Below are 17,705 nucleotides of genomic sequence, written 5' to 3' on the forward strand. Positions count from 1 at the left end.
GGTTGAAGGCGTCCGGCAAGGGGGTGCAGTTGGTGCTGATGTTGACGCAGTGGGCTTGGAAGAAGGCGGCATCGTCCCGTGCTTTGGGGTGGGAGCACAGGGGATGCCACACGGAACTGACATCAACACAAAAAGAAATAATACATTAAAAACAACAAAAAAAAGTCTCTCTTCCAGGATTAAGTGGCGGCAATAAATAGCTTCTTTGTTACGGAAGATAAAAGCCGCTTTGAAGGAACAACAGGGAATTGTCTTGAATATCAAATGATCTTGGAGCACAGTTTAGGGACCCGAAATAGAAACTTTTCCGTCTCATTGTTTTAGGACAAAAATACTTCATGTAGTGCAGGATGAAGTAGCTAACAAGTGCAATAATGTAGCCGGGCTGTTAGCATACAGTGTGTCCGCAAAGTATTCACAGCGCTCCACTTTTTCCACATTTTGTTAAGTTACAGCCTCAAGCCAAAATAGAATACATTCATTCTTGTCCTCAAAATGCTACACACAATACCCTATTATGACTATTTTTACTAATTGTTTTTTTTATCTACAGTTGTGATCAAAATGATTCAACCCCCACACAATTTTGGTGTTTTAGCAAGTTGGACATTTATTCCGTATTTTGTTTCTATCCACCCGTCCATCATCTTCCGCTTGTCCGAGGTCGGGTCGCGGGGGCAGCAGCCTAAGCAGGGAAGCCCAGACTTCCCTCTCCCCAGCCACTTCGTCTAGCTCTTCCCGAGGGATCCCGAGGCGTTCCCAGGCCAGCCGAGAGACATAGTCTTCCCAACGTGTCCTGGGTCTTCCCCGTGGCCTCCTACCGGTTGGACGTGCCCTAAACACCTCCCTAGGGAGGCGTTCGGGTGGCATCCTGACCAGATGCCCGAACCACCTCATCTGGCTCCTCTCCATGTGGAGGAGCAGCGACTTTACTTTGAGTTCCTCCCGGATGGCAGAGCTTCTCACCCTATCTCTAAGGGAGAGACCCAAACTCATTTTGGCCGCTTGTACCCGTGATCTTATCCTTTCGGTCATGACCCAAAGCTCATGACCATAGGTGAGGATGGGAACGTAGATCGACCGGTAAATTGAGAGCTTTGCCTTCCGGCTCAGCTCCTTCTTCACCACAACGGATCGGTACAACGTCCGCATTACTGAAGACGCCGCACCGATCCGCCTGTCGATCTCACGATCCACTCTTCCCTCACTCGTGAACAAGACTCCTAGGTACTTGAACTCCTCCACTTGGGGCAGGGTCTCCTCCCCAACCCGGAGACGGCATTCCACCCTTTTCCGGGCGAGAACCATGGACTCGGACTTGGAGGTGCTGATTCTCATTCCGGTCGCTTCACACTCGGCTGCGAACCGATCCAGTGAGAGCTGAAGATCCCGGTCAGATGAAGCCATCAGGACCACATCGTCTGCAAAAAGCAGAGACCTAATCCCGCGGCCACCAAACCGGATCCACTCAACGCCTAGAAATTCTGTCCATAAAAGTTCTGAACAGAATGGGTGACAAAGGACAGCCTTGGCGGAGTCCAACCCTCACTGGAAACGTGACCGACTTACTGCCAGCAATGCGGACCAAGCTCTGGTACTGATCATACAGGGAGTGGACCGCCACAATAAGACAGTCCGATACCCCATACTCTCTGAGCACTCCCCACAGGACTTCCCGAGGGACACGGTCCAATGCCTTCTCCAAGTCCACAAAGCACATGTAGACTGGTTGGGCAAACTCCCATGCACCCTCAAGAACCCTGCCCAGAGTATAGAGCTGGTCCACAGTTCCACGACCGTTTTGTTTCTAGTCATATCAAATAAAGATGTGTCAAATAGACAAATGCAACTTAAATTGGGACACTGTATTTTACAAAATACCAAAAAAAGGACATTTCTCTTAATATCTCATTGACAAAATGATTCAACCCCTTGAAGATCATAACTCTTAAGAACAGAATTTGAATAAGGTCTTTTCAATCAGGTGTTGAAAGCACCTGTAGATGTGATTAGAACCATAACGAGCAACAATTAAACTGATTGAAAAAGACGGTGATGCTCAGCTTCTTGTAGACCAGGGGTCGGGAACCTTTTTGGCTGAGAGAGCCAAGAAACCAAATATTTTCAAATGTATTTCCCTAAGAGCCATATATACATTTTTTTTTAACACTGAACACAAACGCGTGCATTTTTAAGTAAGACCAACATTTCCGGAGTATAATCGGTCTCTTATTCTTTGTAATAACATTGTTATTCTGAAGCAAACTGTGGAGGAGGCGTGGCCTGCAGGCCTGCAGCAAAGCGGGATGTTGCCAGGTCCGGCCTCAAAATCAGTGACAGGTGCGTAGATGGCCCACCTGGGCCTTTTTATCTAATCACCTGTCGCTCTGTTATAAGCAGCAGCCAGGAAGAGAGACAGGGTTGGGGCTGGAGCCAGAGCGCGAGTGAGGACGAAATAGAAAAAGACAATTGCTGGAAAGCAACTGAGAGACTAATTGAAAAAAAACAACAATATTTGACCCTAAAACAGGCTCTCATGTCGGTTCTTGGCGGTCTGAAGAACCCCCAGGAGGGCAAGCCCAACACTAACCAATAATAAATAAATTACTTCTTACCATTAACGCAACTTCTTGAACATAAAAATGCATGAGATTGTTTTATATTTTGAATGTTATTTTTAACACTATGATTACAAGTGGAATTATTTATTACTTATCCTGTTAAGCAATGTCAGCTCAGATTTATCCGAGAGCCAGATGCAGTCATCAAAAGAGCCACATCTGGCTCTAGAGCCATAGGTTCCCTACCCCTGTTGTAGATGGTCAATGGTGTATTTGCAACATGGTGAAGTCCAGGGAGTGGTCAAAGAAGTCAAGAGAGGAGGTCATTTCTCTTCATAAGAAAGGATATGTGGTATTGTGTGTGGAATTTTGAGGACAAAAATGCATTTTCTTCCGTTACATAACAAAAAGTTGAAAAAGTGAAGCACTGCGCATGACTCGGATGTGTACAGCGGCAAAATTGTCTTTAAAAAAAAAAGTTAGCATGAGTCACGTACCAGGTTGCAAAATCAGCTAAAAAATTGTGATATTAGCTTAAAACATTTTTTTTTTCAAAAAGGACACATTTTATTTAACCTTTGCATGCTTGCAAATCTAATTCATTATTATTATTATTTATTTATTTTTTTATCTTAAATGCATTGGCTAAAATTTCTAAAAAAAACCAAAACAAAAACAACTTTTTAACGTCGTCATCATGTGGTATTGTGTGTGGAATTTTGAGGACAAAAATGCATGTATTCCATTACACAATAAAAAGCGGAAAAAGTGAAACACTGCGCATGACTCGGATGTGTATGGCAGCAAAATTGTCAAAAAAAACGTTAGCATGGTTGCAAAATGAGCTAAAAAATGGTGAAATTAGCTTAATTTTTTTTTTTTTTTAAAGAACGCATTTTATTTAACCTTTGCATGCTTGCAAATCTAATCCATTATTATTATTCATTAGTTTTTTTTATTTTAAATACATTTGCTAAAATTTCTAGAAAAAACCCAAAAACAACCTATTTCACGTCGTCATCATGGGGTATTGTATGTGGAATTTTGAGGACAAAATGCATTTTCTTCCATTACACAACAAAAAGTGGAAAAAGTGAAGCACTGCGCATGACTCGAATGTGTACAGCGGCAAAATTGTCTTAAAAAAAAGTTAGCATGTGGTTACATACCAGGTTGTAAAATGAGCTAAAAAAAATGGTGAAATTAGCTTAAATTTTTTTTTTTTTAAAGGACGCATTTTATTTAACCTTTTCATGCTTCCAAATCTAATCTATTATTATAATTTATTAGTTTTTTTTAATCTTAAATACATTGGCTAAAATAAAAAAAAAACAACTAAACAAAAACACTTTTTAACGTCGTCATCATGTGGTATTGTGTGTGGAATTTTGAGGACAAAAATGCATGTATTCCATTACACAACAAAAAGTGGAAAAAGTGAAGCACTGCGCATGACTCGGATGTGTATGGCAGCAAAATTGTCAAAAAAAACGTTAGCATGGTTGCAAAACGAGCTAAAAAATGGTGAAATTAGCTTAATTTTTTTTGTTTTTTTAAAGAACGCATTTTATTTAACCTTTGCATGCTTGCAAATCAAATCCATTATTATTATTCATTAGTTTTTTTTATTTTGAATACATTTGCTAAAATTTCTAGAAAAAACCCCAAAAAACAACCTATTTCACGTCGTCATCATGGGGTATTGTATGTGGAATTTTGAGGACAAAAATGCATGTATTCCATTACACAACAAAAAGTGGAAAAAGTGAAGCACTGCGCATGACTCGGATGTGTATGGCGGCAAAATTGTCAAAAAAAAACGTTAGCATGGTTGCAAAATGAGCTAAAAAATGGTGAAATTAGCTTAATTTTTTGTTTTTGTTTTTAAAGAACACATTTTATTTAACCTTTGCATGCTTGCAAATCTAATCCATTATTATTATTCATTAGTTTTTTTATTTTAAATACATTTTGCTAAAATTTCTAGAAAAAAAACAAAAAACAACCTATTTCACGTCGTCATCATGGGGTATTGTATGTGGAATTTTGAGGACAAAAATGCAATTTCTTCCGTTACATAACAAAAAGTTGAAAAAGTGTAGCACTGCGAATGACTCGAATGTGTACAGCGGCAAAATTGTCTTAAAAAAAAAGTTAGCATGTGGTTACATACCAGGTTGTAAAATGAGCTAAAAAAAATGGTGAAATTAGCTTAAATTTTTTTTTTTAAAGGACGCATTTTATTTAACCTTTTCATGCTTCCAAATCTAATCTATTATTATTATTTATTAGGTTTTTTTTTATCTTAAATACATTGGCTAAAATTAAAAAAACAACAAAAAAAAACAACTTTTTAACGTCGTCATCATGTGGTATTGTGTGTGGAATTTTGAGGACAAAAATGTATGTATTCCATTACACAACAAAAAGTGGAAAAAGTGAAGCACTGCGCATGACTCGGATGTGTATGGCGGCAAAATTGTCAAAAAAAAAAACGTTAGCATGGTTGCAAAATGAGATAAAAAATGGTGAAATTAGCGTAATTTTTTTTTTTTAAAGAACGCATTTTATTTAACCTTTGCATGCTTGCAAATCTAATCCATTATTATTATTCATTAGTTTTTTTTTTTTAAATACATTTGCTAAAATTTCTAGAAAACCCCCCAAAAAACAACCTATTTCACGTCGTCATCATGGGGTATTGTATGTGGAATTTTGAGGACAAAAATGCATTTTCTTCCGTTACATAACAAAAAGTGGAAAAAGTGAAACACTGCGCATGACTCGAATGTGTACAGCGGCAAAATTGTCTTAAAAAAAAAGTTAGCATGTGGTTACATACCAGGTTGTAAAATGAGCTAAAAAAAAGATGAAATTGGCTTAAAACATTTTTTTTTTTCAAAAAGGACACATTTTATTTAACGTTTTCATGCTTCCAAATCTAATCTATTATTATTATTTATTTGTTGTTTTTTTTATCTTAAATATATTGGCTAAAATTTCTTAAAAAAAAAACAAAACAAAAAACGTTGTCATCATGTGGTATTGTGTGTGGAATTTTGAGGACAAAAATGCATGTATTCCATTACACAACAAAAAGTGGAAAAAGTGAAGCACTGCGCATGACTCAGATGTGTATGGCGGCAAAATTGTTAAAAAACGTTAGCATGGTTGCAAAATGAGCTAAAAAATGGTGAAATTAGCTTAATTTTTTTTTTTTTTTAAAGAATGCATTTTATTTAACCTTTGCATGCTTGCAAATCTAATCCATTATTATTATTCATTAGTTTTTTTATTTTAAATACATTTGCTAAAATTTCTAGAAAAAACCCAAAAAACAACCTATTTCACGTCGTCATCATGGGGTATTGTATGTGGAATTTTGAGGACAAAAATGCATTTTCTTCCGTTACATAACAAAAAGTTGAAAAAGTGTAGCACTGCGCATGACTCGAATGTGTACAGCGGCAAAATTGTCTTAAAAAAAAGTTAGCATGTGGTTACATACCAGGTTGTAAAATGAGCTAAAAAAATGGTGAAATTAGCTTAAATTTTTTTTTTTTAAAGGACGCATTTTATTTAACCTTTTCATGCTTCCAAATCTAATCTATTATTATTATTTATTAGTTTTTTTTAATCTTAAATACATTGGCTAAAATTTAAAAAAAAAAACTAAACAAAAACACTTTTTAACGTCGTCATCATGTGGTATTGTGTGTGGAATTTTGAGGACAAAAATGCATGTATTCCATTACACAACAAAAAGCGGAAAAAATGTAGCACTGCGCATGACTCGGATGTGTATGGTGGCAAAATTGTCGAAAAAAACGTTAGCATGGTTGCAAAATGAGCTAAAAAATGGTGAAATTAGCGTAATTTAAAAAAAAAAAAAAACGCATTTTATTTAACATTTGCATGCTTGCAAATCTAATCCATTATTATTATTCATTAGTTTTTTTTATTTTAAATACATTTGCTAAAATTTCTAGAAAAAAACCCAAAAAACAACCTATTTCACGTCGTCATCATGGGGTATTGTGTGTGGAATTTTGAGGACAAAAATGCATGTATTCCATTACACAACAAAAAGTGGAAAAAGTGAAGCACTGCGCATGACTCGGATGTGTATGGCGGCAAAATTGTCTTAAAAAAAAACGTTAGCATGGTTGCAAAATGAGCTAAAAAATGGTGAAATTAGCGTAATTTTTTTTTTTTTTAAAGAACGCATTTTATTTAACCTTTGCATGCTTGCAAATGTAATCCATTATTATTATTCATTAGTTTTTTTAATTTTAAATACATTTGCTAAAATTTCTAGAAAAAACCCCAAAAACAACCTATTTCACGTCGTCATCATGGGGTATTGTATGTGGAATTTTGAGGACAAAAATGCATTTTCTTCCGTTACATAACAAAAAGTTGAAAACGTGTAGCACTGCGCATGACTCGAATGTGTACAGCGGCAAAATTGTCTTAAAAAAAAAGTTAGCATGTGGTTACATACCAGGTTGTAAAATGAGCTAAAATAAAAAGGTGAAATTAGCTTAATTTTTTTTTTTTTTAAAAGGACGCATTTTATTTAACCTTTTCATGCTTCCAAATTTAATCTATTATTATTATTTATTAGTTTTTTTTATCTTAAATACATTGGCTAAAATTTCTAAAAAAAAAACAAAACAAAAACAACTTTTTAACGTCGTCATCATGTGGTATTGTGTGTGGAATTTTGAGGACAAAAATGCATGTATTCCATTACACAACAAAAAGTGGAAAAAGTGAAACACTGCGCATGACTCGGATGTGTATGGCGGCAAAATTGCCAAAAAAAAAAACGTTAGCATGGTTGCAAAATGAGCTAAAAAATGGTGAAATTAGCGTAATTTTTTTTTTTTTTAAAGAACGCATTTTATTTAACCTTTGCATGCTTGCAAATCAAATCCATTATTATTATTCATTAGTTTTTTTATTTTGAATACATTTGCTAAAATTTCTAGAAAACCCCCCAAAAAACAACCTATTTCACGTCGTCATCATGGGGTATTGTATGTGGAATTTTGAGGACAAAAATGCATTTTCTTCCGTTACATAACAAAAAGTGGAAAAAGTGAAACACTGCGCATGACTCGAATGTGTACAGCGGCAAAATTGTCTTAAAAAAAAAGTTAGCATGTGGTTACATACCAGGTTGTAAAATGAGCTAAAAAAAAGATGAAATTGGCTTAAAACATTTTTTTTTTTCAAAAAGGACACATTTTATTTAACGTTTTCATGCTTCCAAATCTAATCTATTATTATTATTTATTTGTTGTTTTTTTTATCTTAAATATATTGGCTAAAATTTCTTAAAAAAAAAACAAAACAAAAAACGTTGTCATCATGTGGTATTGTGTGTGGAATTTTGAGGACAAAAATGCATGTATTCCATTACACAACAAAAAGTGGAAAAAGTGAAGCACTGCGCATGACTCAGATGTGTATGGCGGCAAAATTGTTAAAAAACGTTAGCATGGTTGCAAAATGAGCTAAAAAATGGTGAAATTAGCTTAATTTTTTTTTTTTTTTAAAGAATGCATTTTATTTAACCTTTGCATGCTTGCAAATCTAATCCATTATTATTATTCATTAGTTTTTTTATTTTAAATACATTTGCTAAAATTTCTAGAAAAAACCCAAAAAACAACCTATTTCACGTCGTCATCATGGGGTATTGTATGTGGAATTTTGAGGACAAAAATGCATTTTCTTCCGTTACATAACAAAAAGTTGAAAAAGTGTAGCACTGCGCATGACTCGAATGTGTACAGCGGCAAAATTGTCTTAAAAAAAAGTTAGCATGTGGTTACATACCAGGTTGTAAAATGAGCTAAAAAAATGGTGAAATTAGCTTAAATTTTTTTTTTTTAAAGGACGCATTTTATTTAACCTTTTCATGCTTCCAAATCTAATCTATTATTATTATTTATTAGTTTTTTTTAATCTTAAATACATTGGCTAAAATTTAAAAAAAAAAACTAAACAAAAACACTTTTTAACGTCGTCATCATGTGGTATTGTGTGTGGAATTTTGAGGACAAAAATGCATGTATTCCATTACACAACAAAAAGCGGAAAAAATGTAGCACTGCGCATGACTCGGATGTGTATGGTGGCAAAATTGTCGAAAAAAACGTTAGCATGGTTGCAAAATGAGCTAAAAAATGGTGAAATTAGCGTAATTTAAAAAAAAAAAAAAACGCATTTTATTTAACATTTGCATGCTTGCAAATCTAATCCATTATTATTATTCATTAGTTTTTTTTATTTTAAATACATTTGCTAAAATTTCTAGAAAAAAACCCAAAAAACAACCTATTTCACGTCGTCATCATGGGGTATTGTGTGTGGAATTTTGAGGACAAAAATGCATGTATTCCATTACACAACAAAAAGTGGAAAAAGTGAAGCACTGCGCATGACTCGGATGTGTATGGCGGCAAAATTGTCTTAAAAAAAAACGTTAGCATGGTTGCAAAATGAGCTAAAAAATGGTGAAATTAGCGTAATTTTTTTTTTTTTTAAAGAACGCATTTTATTTAACCTTTGCATGCTTGCAAATGTAATCCATTATTATTATTCATTAGTTTTTTTAATTTTAAATACATTTGCTAAAATTTCTAGAAAAAACCCAAAAAACAACCTATTTCACGTCGTCATCATGGGGTATTGTATGTGGAATTTTGAGGACAAAAATGCATTTTCTTCCGTTACATAACAAAAAGTTGAAAACGTGTAGCACTGCGCATGACTCGAATGTGTACAGCGGCAAAATTGTCTTAAAAAAAAAGTTAGCATGTGGTTACATACCAGGTTGTAAAATGAGCTAAAATAAAAAGGTGAAATTAGCTTAATTTTTTTTTTTTTTAAAAGGACGCATTTTATTTAACCTTTTCATGCTTCCAAATTTAATCTATTATTATTATTTATTAGTTTTTTTTATCTTAAATACATTGGCTAAAATTTCTAAAAAAAAAACAAAACAAAAACAACTTTTTAACGTCGTCATCATGTGGTATTGTGTGTGGAATTTTGAGGACAAAAATGCATGTATTCCATTACACAACAAAAAGTGGAAAAAGTGAAACACTGCGCATGACTCGGATGTGTATGGCGGCAAAATTGCCAAAAAAAAAAACGTTAGCATGGTTGCAAAATGAGCTAAAAAATGGTGAAATTAGCGTAATTTTTTTTTTTTTTAAAGAACGCATTTTATTTAACCTTTGCATGCTTGCAAATCAAATCCATTATTATTATTCATTAGTTTTTTTATTTTGAATACATTTGCTAAAATTTCTAGAAAAAAACCCAAAAAACAACCTATTTCACGTCGTCATCATGGGGTATTGTATGTGGAATTTTGAGGACAAAAATGCATGTATTCCATTACACAACAAAAAGTGGAAAAAGTGAAGCACTGCGCATGACTCGGATGTGTATGGCGGCAAAATTGTCAAAAAAAAACGTTAGCATGGTTGCAAAATGAGCTAAAAAATGGTGAAATTAGCTTAATTTTTTGTTTTTGTTTTTAAAGAACACATTTTATTTAACCTTTGCATGCTTGCAAATCTAATCCATTATTATTATTCATTAGTTTTTTTATTTTAAATACATTTTGCTAAAATTTCTAGAAAAAAAACAAAAAACAACCTATTTCACGTCGTCATCATGGGGTATTGTATGTGGAATTTTGAGGACAAAAATGCAATTTCTTCCGTTACATAACAAAAAGTTGAAAAAGTGTAGCACTGCGAATGACTCGAATGTGTACAGCGGCAAAATTGTCTTAAAAAAAAAGTTAGCATGTGGTTACATACCAGGTTGTAAAATGAGCTAAAAAAAATGGTGAAATTAGCTTAAATTTTTTTTTTTAAAGGACGCATTTTATTTAACCTTTTCATGCTTCCAAATCTAATCTATTATTATTATTTATTAGGTTTTTTTTATCTTAAATACATTGGCTAAAATTAAAAAAACAACAAAAAACAACAACTTTTTAACGTCGTCATCATGTGGTATTGTGTGTGGAATTTTGAGGACAAAAATGTATGTATTCCATTACACAACAAAAAGTGGAAAAAGTGAAGCACTGCGCATGACTCGGATGTGTATGGCGGCAAAATTGTCAAAAAAAAAAACGTTAGCATGGTTGCAAAATGAGCTAAAAAATGGTGAAATTAGCGTAATTTTTTTTTTTTAAAGAACGCATTTTATTTAACCTTTGCATGCTTGCAAATCTAATCCATTATTATTATTCATTAGTTTTTTTTTTTTAAATACATTTGCTAAAATTTCTAGAAAAACCCCCAAAAAACAACCTATTTCACGTCGTCATCATGGGGTATTGTATGTGGAATTTTGAGGACAAAAATGCATTTTCTTCCGTTACATAACAAAAAGTGGAAAAAGTGAAACACTGCGCATGACTCGAATGTGTACAGCGGCAAAATTGTCTTAAAAAAAAAGTTAGCATGTGGTTACATACCAGGTTGTAAAATGAGCTAAAAAAAAGATGAAATTGGCTTAAAACATTTTTTTTTTTCAAAAAGGACACATTTTATTTAACGTTTTCATGCTTCCAAATCTAATCTATTATTATTATTTATTTGTTGTTTTTTTTATCTTAAATATATTGGCTAAAATTTCTTAAAAAAAAAACAAAACAAAAAACGTTGTCATCATGTGGTATTGTGTGTGGAATTTTGAGGACAAAAATGCATGTATTCCATTACACAACAAAAAGTGGAAAAAGTGAAGCACTGCGCATGACTCAGATGTGTATGGCGGCAAAATTGTTAAAAAACGTTAGCATGGTTGCAAAATGAGCTAAAAAATGGTGAAATTAGCTTAATTTTTTTTTTTTTTTAAAGAATGCATTTTATTTAACCTTTGCATGCTTGCAAATCTAATCCATTATTATTATTCATTAGTTTTTTTATTTTAAATACATTTGCTAAAATTTCTAGAAAAAACCCAAAAAACAACCTATTTCACGTCGTCATCATGGGGTATTGTATGTGGAATTTTGAGGACAAAAATGCATTTTCTTCCGTTACATAACAAAAAGTTGAAAAAGTGTAGCACTGCGCATGACTCGAATGTGTACAGCGGCAAAATTGTCTTAAAAAAAAGTTAGCATGTGGTTACATACCAGGTTGTAAAATGAGCTAAAAAAATGGTGAAATTAGCTTAAATTTTTTTTTTTTAAAGGACGCATTTTATTTAACCTTTTCATGCTTCCAAATCTAATCTATTATTATTATTTATTAGTTTTTTTTAATCTTAAATACATTGGCTAAAATTTAAAAAAAAAAACTAAACAAAAACACTTTTTAACGTCGTCATCATGTGGTATTGTGTGTGGAATTTTGAGGACAAAAATGCATGTATTCCATTACACAACAAAAAGCGGAAAAAATGTAGCACTGCGCATGACTCGGATGTGTATGGTGGCAAAATTGTCGAAAAAAACGTTAGCATGGTTGCAAAATGAGCTAAAAAATGGTGAAATTAGCGTAATTTAAAAAAAAAAAAAAACGCATTTTATTTAACATTTGCATGCTTGCAAATCTAATCCATTATTATTATTCATTAGTTTTTTTATTTTAAATACATTTGCTAAAATTTCTAGAAAAAAACCCAAAAAACAACCTATTTCACGTCGTCATCATGGGGTATTGTGTGTGGAATTTTGAGGACAAAAATGCATGTATTCCATTACACAACAAAAAGTGGAAAAAGTGAAGCACTGCGCATGACTCGGATGTGTATGGCGGCAAAATTGTCAAAAAAAAAACGTTAGCATGGTTGCAAAATGAGCTAAAAAATGGTGAAATTAGCGTAATTTTTTTTTTTTTTAAAGAACGCATTTTATTTAACCTTTGCATGCTTGCAAATGTAATCCATTATTATTATTCATTAGTTTTTTTAATTTTAAATACATTTGCTAAAATTTCTAGAAAAAACCCAAAAAACAACCTATTTCACGTCGTCATCATGGGGTATTGTATGTGGAATTTTGAGGACAAAAATGCATTTTCTTCCGTTACATAACAAAAAGTTGAAAACGTGTAGCACTGCGCATGACTCGAATGTGTACAGCGGCAAAATTGTCTTAAAAAAAAAGTTAGCATGTGGTTACATACCAGGTTGTAAAATGAGCTAAAAAAAAAAGGTGAAATTAGCTTAATTTTTTTTTTTTTTTAAAGGACGCATTTTATTTAACCTTTTCATGCTTCCAAATCTAATCTATTATTATTATTTATTAGTTTTTTAAATCTTAAATACATTGGCTAAAATTTCTAAAAAAAAAACAAAACAAAAACAACTTTTTAACGTCGTCATCATGTGGTATTGTGTGTGGAATTTTGAGGACAAAAATGCATGTATTCCATTACACAACAAAAAGTGGAAAAAGTGAAGCACTGCGCATGACTCGGATGTGTATGGCGGCAAAATTGTCGAAAAAAACGTTAGCATGGTTGCAAAATGAGCTAAAAAATGGTGAAATTAGCGTAATTTTTTTTTTTTTTAAAGAACGCATTTTATTTAACCTTTGCATGCTTGCAAATCTAATCCATTATTATTATTCATTAGTTTTTTTTATTTTAAATACATTTGCTAAAATTTTTTGAAAAAACCCAAAAAACAACCTATTTTACGTCGTCATCATGGGGTATTGTGTGTGGAATTTTGAGGACAAAAATGCATTTTCCTTCGTTACATAACAAAAAGTTGAAAAAGTGTAGCACTGTGCATGACTCGAATGTGTATGGCGGCAAAATTGTCTTAAAAAAAAAGTTAGCATGTGGTTACATACCAGGTTGTAAAATGAGCTAAAAAAAAAAGGTGAAATTAGCTTAATTTTTTTTTTTTTTAAAGGACGCATTTTATTTAACCTTTTCATGCTTCCGAATTTAATCTATTATTATTATTTATTAGTTTTTTTATCTTAAATACATTGGCTAAAATTTCTAAAAAAAAACAAAACAAAAACCACTTTTTTACGTCTTCATCATGTGGTATTGTGTGTGGAATTTTGAGGACAAAGATGCATGTATTCCATTACACAACAAAAAGTGGAAAAATTGAAGCACTGCGCATGACTCGGATGTGTATGGCAGCAAAATTGTCAAAAAAAAACGTTAGCATGGTTGCAAAATGAGCTAAAAAATGGTGAAATTAGCGTAATTTTTTTTTTAAAAGGACGCATTTTATTTAACCTTTTCATGCTTCCAAATTTAATCTATTATTATTATTTATTAGTTTTTTTATCTTAAATACATTGGCTAAAATTTCTAAAAAAAAACAAAACAAAAACAACTTTTTTACGTCTTCATCATGTGGTATTGTGTGTGGAATTTTGAGGACAAAGATGCATGTATTCCATTACACAACAAAAAGTGGAAACATTGAAGCACTGCGCATGACTCGGATGTGTATGGCGGCAAAATTGTCAAAAAAAAACGTTAGCATGGTTGCAAAATGAGCTAAAAAATGGTGAAATTAGCGTAATTTTTTTTTTTAAAGAACGCATTTTATTTAACCTTTGCATGCTTGCAAATCTAATCCATTATTATTATTCATTAGTTTTTTTATTTTAAATACATTTGCTAAAATTTCTAGAAAATAAACAAAAAACAACCTATTTCACGTCTTCATCATGGGGTATTGCATGTGGAATTTTGAGGACAAAAATGCATTTTCTTCCGTCACATAACAAAAAGTTGAAAAAGTGTAGCACTGCGCATGACTCGGATGTGTATGGCGGCAAAATTGTCAAAAAACGTTAGCATGGTTGCAAAATGAGCTAAAAAATGGTGAAATTAGCTTAATTTTTTTTTATTTTTAAAAGAACGCATTTTATTTAACCTTTGCATGCTTGCAAATCTAATCCATTATTATTATTCATTAAGTTTTTCTATTTTAAATACATTTGCTAAAATTTCTAGAAAAAAAAACAAAAAACAACCTATTTCACGTCGTCATCATGTGGTATTGTGTGTGGAATTTTGAGGACAAAAATGCATGTATTCCATTACACAACAAAAAGTGGAAAAAGTGAAGCACTGCGCATGACTCGGATGTGTATGGCAGCAAAATTGTCAAAAAAAACGTTAGCATGGTTGCAAAACGAGCTAAAAAATGGTGAAATTAGCTTAATTTTTTTTGTTTTTTTAAAGAACGCATTTTATTTAACCTTTGCATGCTTGCAAATCAAATCCATTATTATTATTCATTAGTTTTTTTTATTTTGAATACATTTGCTAAAATTTCTAGAAAAAACCCCAAAAAACAACCTATTTCACGTCGTCATCATGGGGTATTGTATGTGGAATTTTGAGGACAAAAATGCATGTATTCCATTACACAACAAAAAGTGGAAAAAGTGAAGCACTGCGCATGACTCGGATGTGTATGGCGGCAAAATTGTCAAAAAAAAACGTTAGCATGGTTGCAAAATGAGCTAAAAAATGGTGAAATTAGCTTAATTTTTTGTTTTTGTTTTTAAAGAACACATTTTATTTAACCTTTGCATGCTTGCAAATCTAATCCATTATTATTATTCATTAGTTTTTTTATTTTAAATACATTTTGCTAAAATTTCTAGAAAAAAAACAAAAAACAACCTATTTCACGTCGTCATCATGGGGTATTGTATGTGGAATTTTGAGGACAAAAATGCAATTTCTTCCGTTACATAACAAAAAGTTGAAAAAGTGTAGCACTGCGAATGACTCGAATGTGTACAGCGGCAAAATTGTCTTAAAAAAAAAGTTAGCATGTGGTTACATACCAGGTTGTAAAATGAGCTAAAAAAAATGGTGAAATTAGCTTAAATTTTTTTTTTTAAAGGACGCATTTTATTTAACCTTTTCATGCTTCCAAATCTAATCTATTATTATTATTTATTAGGTTTTTTTTTATCTTAAATACATTGGCTAAAATTAAAAAAACAACAAAAAAAAACAACTTTTTAACGTCGTCATCATGTGGTATTGTGTGTGGAATTTTGAGGACAAAAATGTATGTATTCCATTACACAACAAAAAGTGGAAAAAGTGAAGCACTGCGCATGACTCGGATGTGTATGGCGGCAAAATTGTCAAAAAAAAAAACGTTAGCATGGTTGCAAAATGAGATAAAAAATGGTGAAATTAGCGTAATTTTTTTTTTTAAAGAACGCATTTTATTTAACCTTTGCATGCTTGCAAATCTAATCCATTATTATTATTCATTAGTTTTTTTTTTTTAAATACATTTGCTAAAATTTCTAGAAAACCCCCCAAAAAACAACCTATTTCACGTCGTCATCATGGGGTATTGTATGTGGAATTTTGAGGACAAAAATGCATTTTCTTCCGTTACATAACAAAAAGTGGAAAAAGTGAAACACTGCGCATGACTCGAATGTGTACAGCGGCAAAATTGTCTTAAAAAAAAAGTTAGCATGTGGTTACATACCAGGTTGTAAAATGAGCTAAAAAAAAGATGAAATTGGCTTAAAACATTTTTTTTTTTCAAAAAGGACACATTTTATTTAACGTTTTCATGCTTCCAAATCTAATCTATTATTATTATTTATTTGTTGTTTTTTTTATCTTAAATATATTGGCTAAAATTTCTTAAAAAAAAAACAAAACAAAAAACGTTGTCATCATGTGGTATTGTGTGTGGAATTTTGAGGACAAAAATGCATGTATTCCATTACACAACAAAAAGTGGAAAAAGTGAAGCACTGCGCATGACTCAGATGTGTATGGCGGCAAAATTGTTAAAAAACGTTAGCATGGTTGCAAAATGAGCTAAAAAATGGTGAAATTAGCTTAATTTTTTTTTTTTTTAAAGAATGCATTTTATTTAACCTTTGCATGCTTGCAAATCTAATCCATTATTATTATTCATTAGTTTTTTTTATTTTAAATACATTTGCTAAAATTTCTAGAAAAAACCCAAAAAACAACCTATTTCACGTCGTCATCATGGGGTATTGTATGTGGAATTTTGAGGACAAAAATGCATTTTCTTCCGTTACATAACAAAAAGTTGAAAAAGTGTAGCACTGCGCATGACTCGAATGTGTACAGCGGCAAAATTGTCTTAAAAAAAAGTTAGCATGTGGTTACATACCAGGTTGTAAAATGAGCTAAAAAAATGGTGAAATTAGCTTAAATTTTTTTTTTTTAAAGGACGCATTTTATTTAACCTTTTCATGCTTCCAAATCTAATCTATTATTATTATTTATTAGTTTTTTTTAATCTTAAATACATTGGCTAAAATTTAAAAAAAAAAACTAAACAAAAACACTTTTTAACGTCGTCATCATGTGGTATTGTGTGTGGAATTTTGAGGACAAAAATGCATGTATTCCATTACACAACAAAAAGCGGAAAAAATGTAGCACTGCGCATGACTCGGATGTGTATGGTGGCAAAATTGTCGAAAAAAACGTTAGCATGGTTGCAAAATGAGCTAAAAAATGGTGAAATTAGCGTAATTTAAAAAAAAAAAAAAACGCATTTTATTTAACATTTGCATGCTTGCAAATCTAATCCATTATTATTATTCATTAGTTTTTTTTATTTTAAATACATTTGCTAAAATTTCTAGAAAAAAACCCAAAAAACAACCTATTTCACGTCGTCATCATGGGGTATTGTGTGTGGAATTTTGAGGACAAAAATGCATGTATTCCATTACACAACAAAAAGTGGAAAAAGTGAAGCACTGCGCATGACTCGGATGTGTATGGCGGCAAAATTGTCTTAAAAAAAAACGTTAGCATGGTTGCAAAATGAGCTAAAAAATGGTGAAATTAGCGTAATTTTTTTTTTTTTTAAAGAACGCATTTTATTTAACCTTTGCATGCTTGCAAATGTAATCCATTATTATTATTCATTAGTTTTTTTAATTTTAAATACATTTGCTAAAATTTCTAGAAAAAACCCAAAAAACAACCTATTTCACGTCGTCATCATGGGGTATTGTATGTGGAATTTTGAGGACAAAAATGCATTTTCTTCCGTTACATAACAAAAAGTTGAAAACGTGTAGCACTGCGCATGACTCGAATGTGTACAGCGGCAAAATTGTCTTAAAAAAAAAGTTAG

At 32.1% G+C, this 17,705-nt stretch overlaps 1 protein-coding gene across 1 annotated transcript in view; it reads right to left on the bottom strand.

Annotated features, from left to right (window-relative positions):
- The window catches only part of LOC133557139 (lutropin-choriogonadotropic hormone receptor-like), a 46,619-nt gene that overhangs the window by 8,995 nt on the left and 19,919 nt on the right, over window positions 1–17,705 (bottom strand). Inside the window, exon 10 of the mRNA XM_061907383.1 lies at window positions 1–116. This exon is cut by the window's left edge and continues 102 nt beyond it. Coding sequence (XP_061763367.1) covers window positions 1–116 — 116 coding nt within the window. The remainder of the gene's footprint in view (window positions 117–17,705) is intronic.

Source organism: Nerophis ophidion, linkage group LG08 (genome assembly GCF_033978795.1).
Source record: "Nerophis ophidion isolate RoL-2023_Sa linkage group LG08, RoL_Noph_v1.0, whole genome shotgun sequence".
In the NCBI taxonomy this organism is placed as follows: Eukaryota; Metazoa; Chordata; class Actinopteri; order Syngnathiformes; family Syngnathidae; genus Nerophis; species Nerophis ophidion.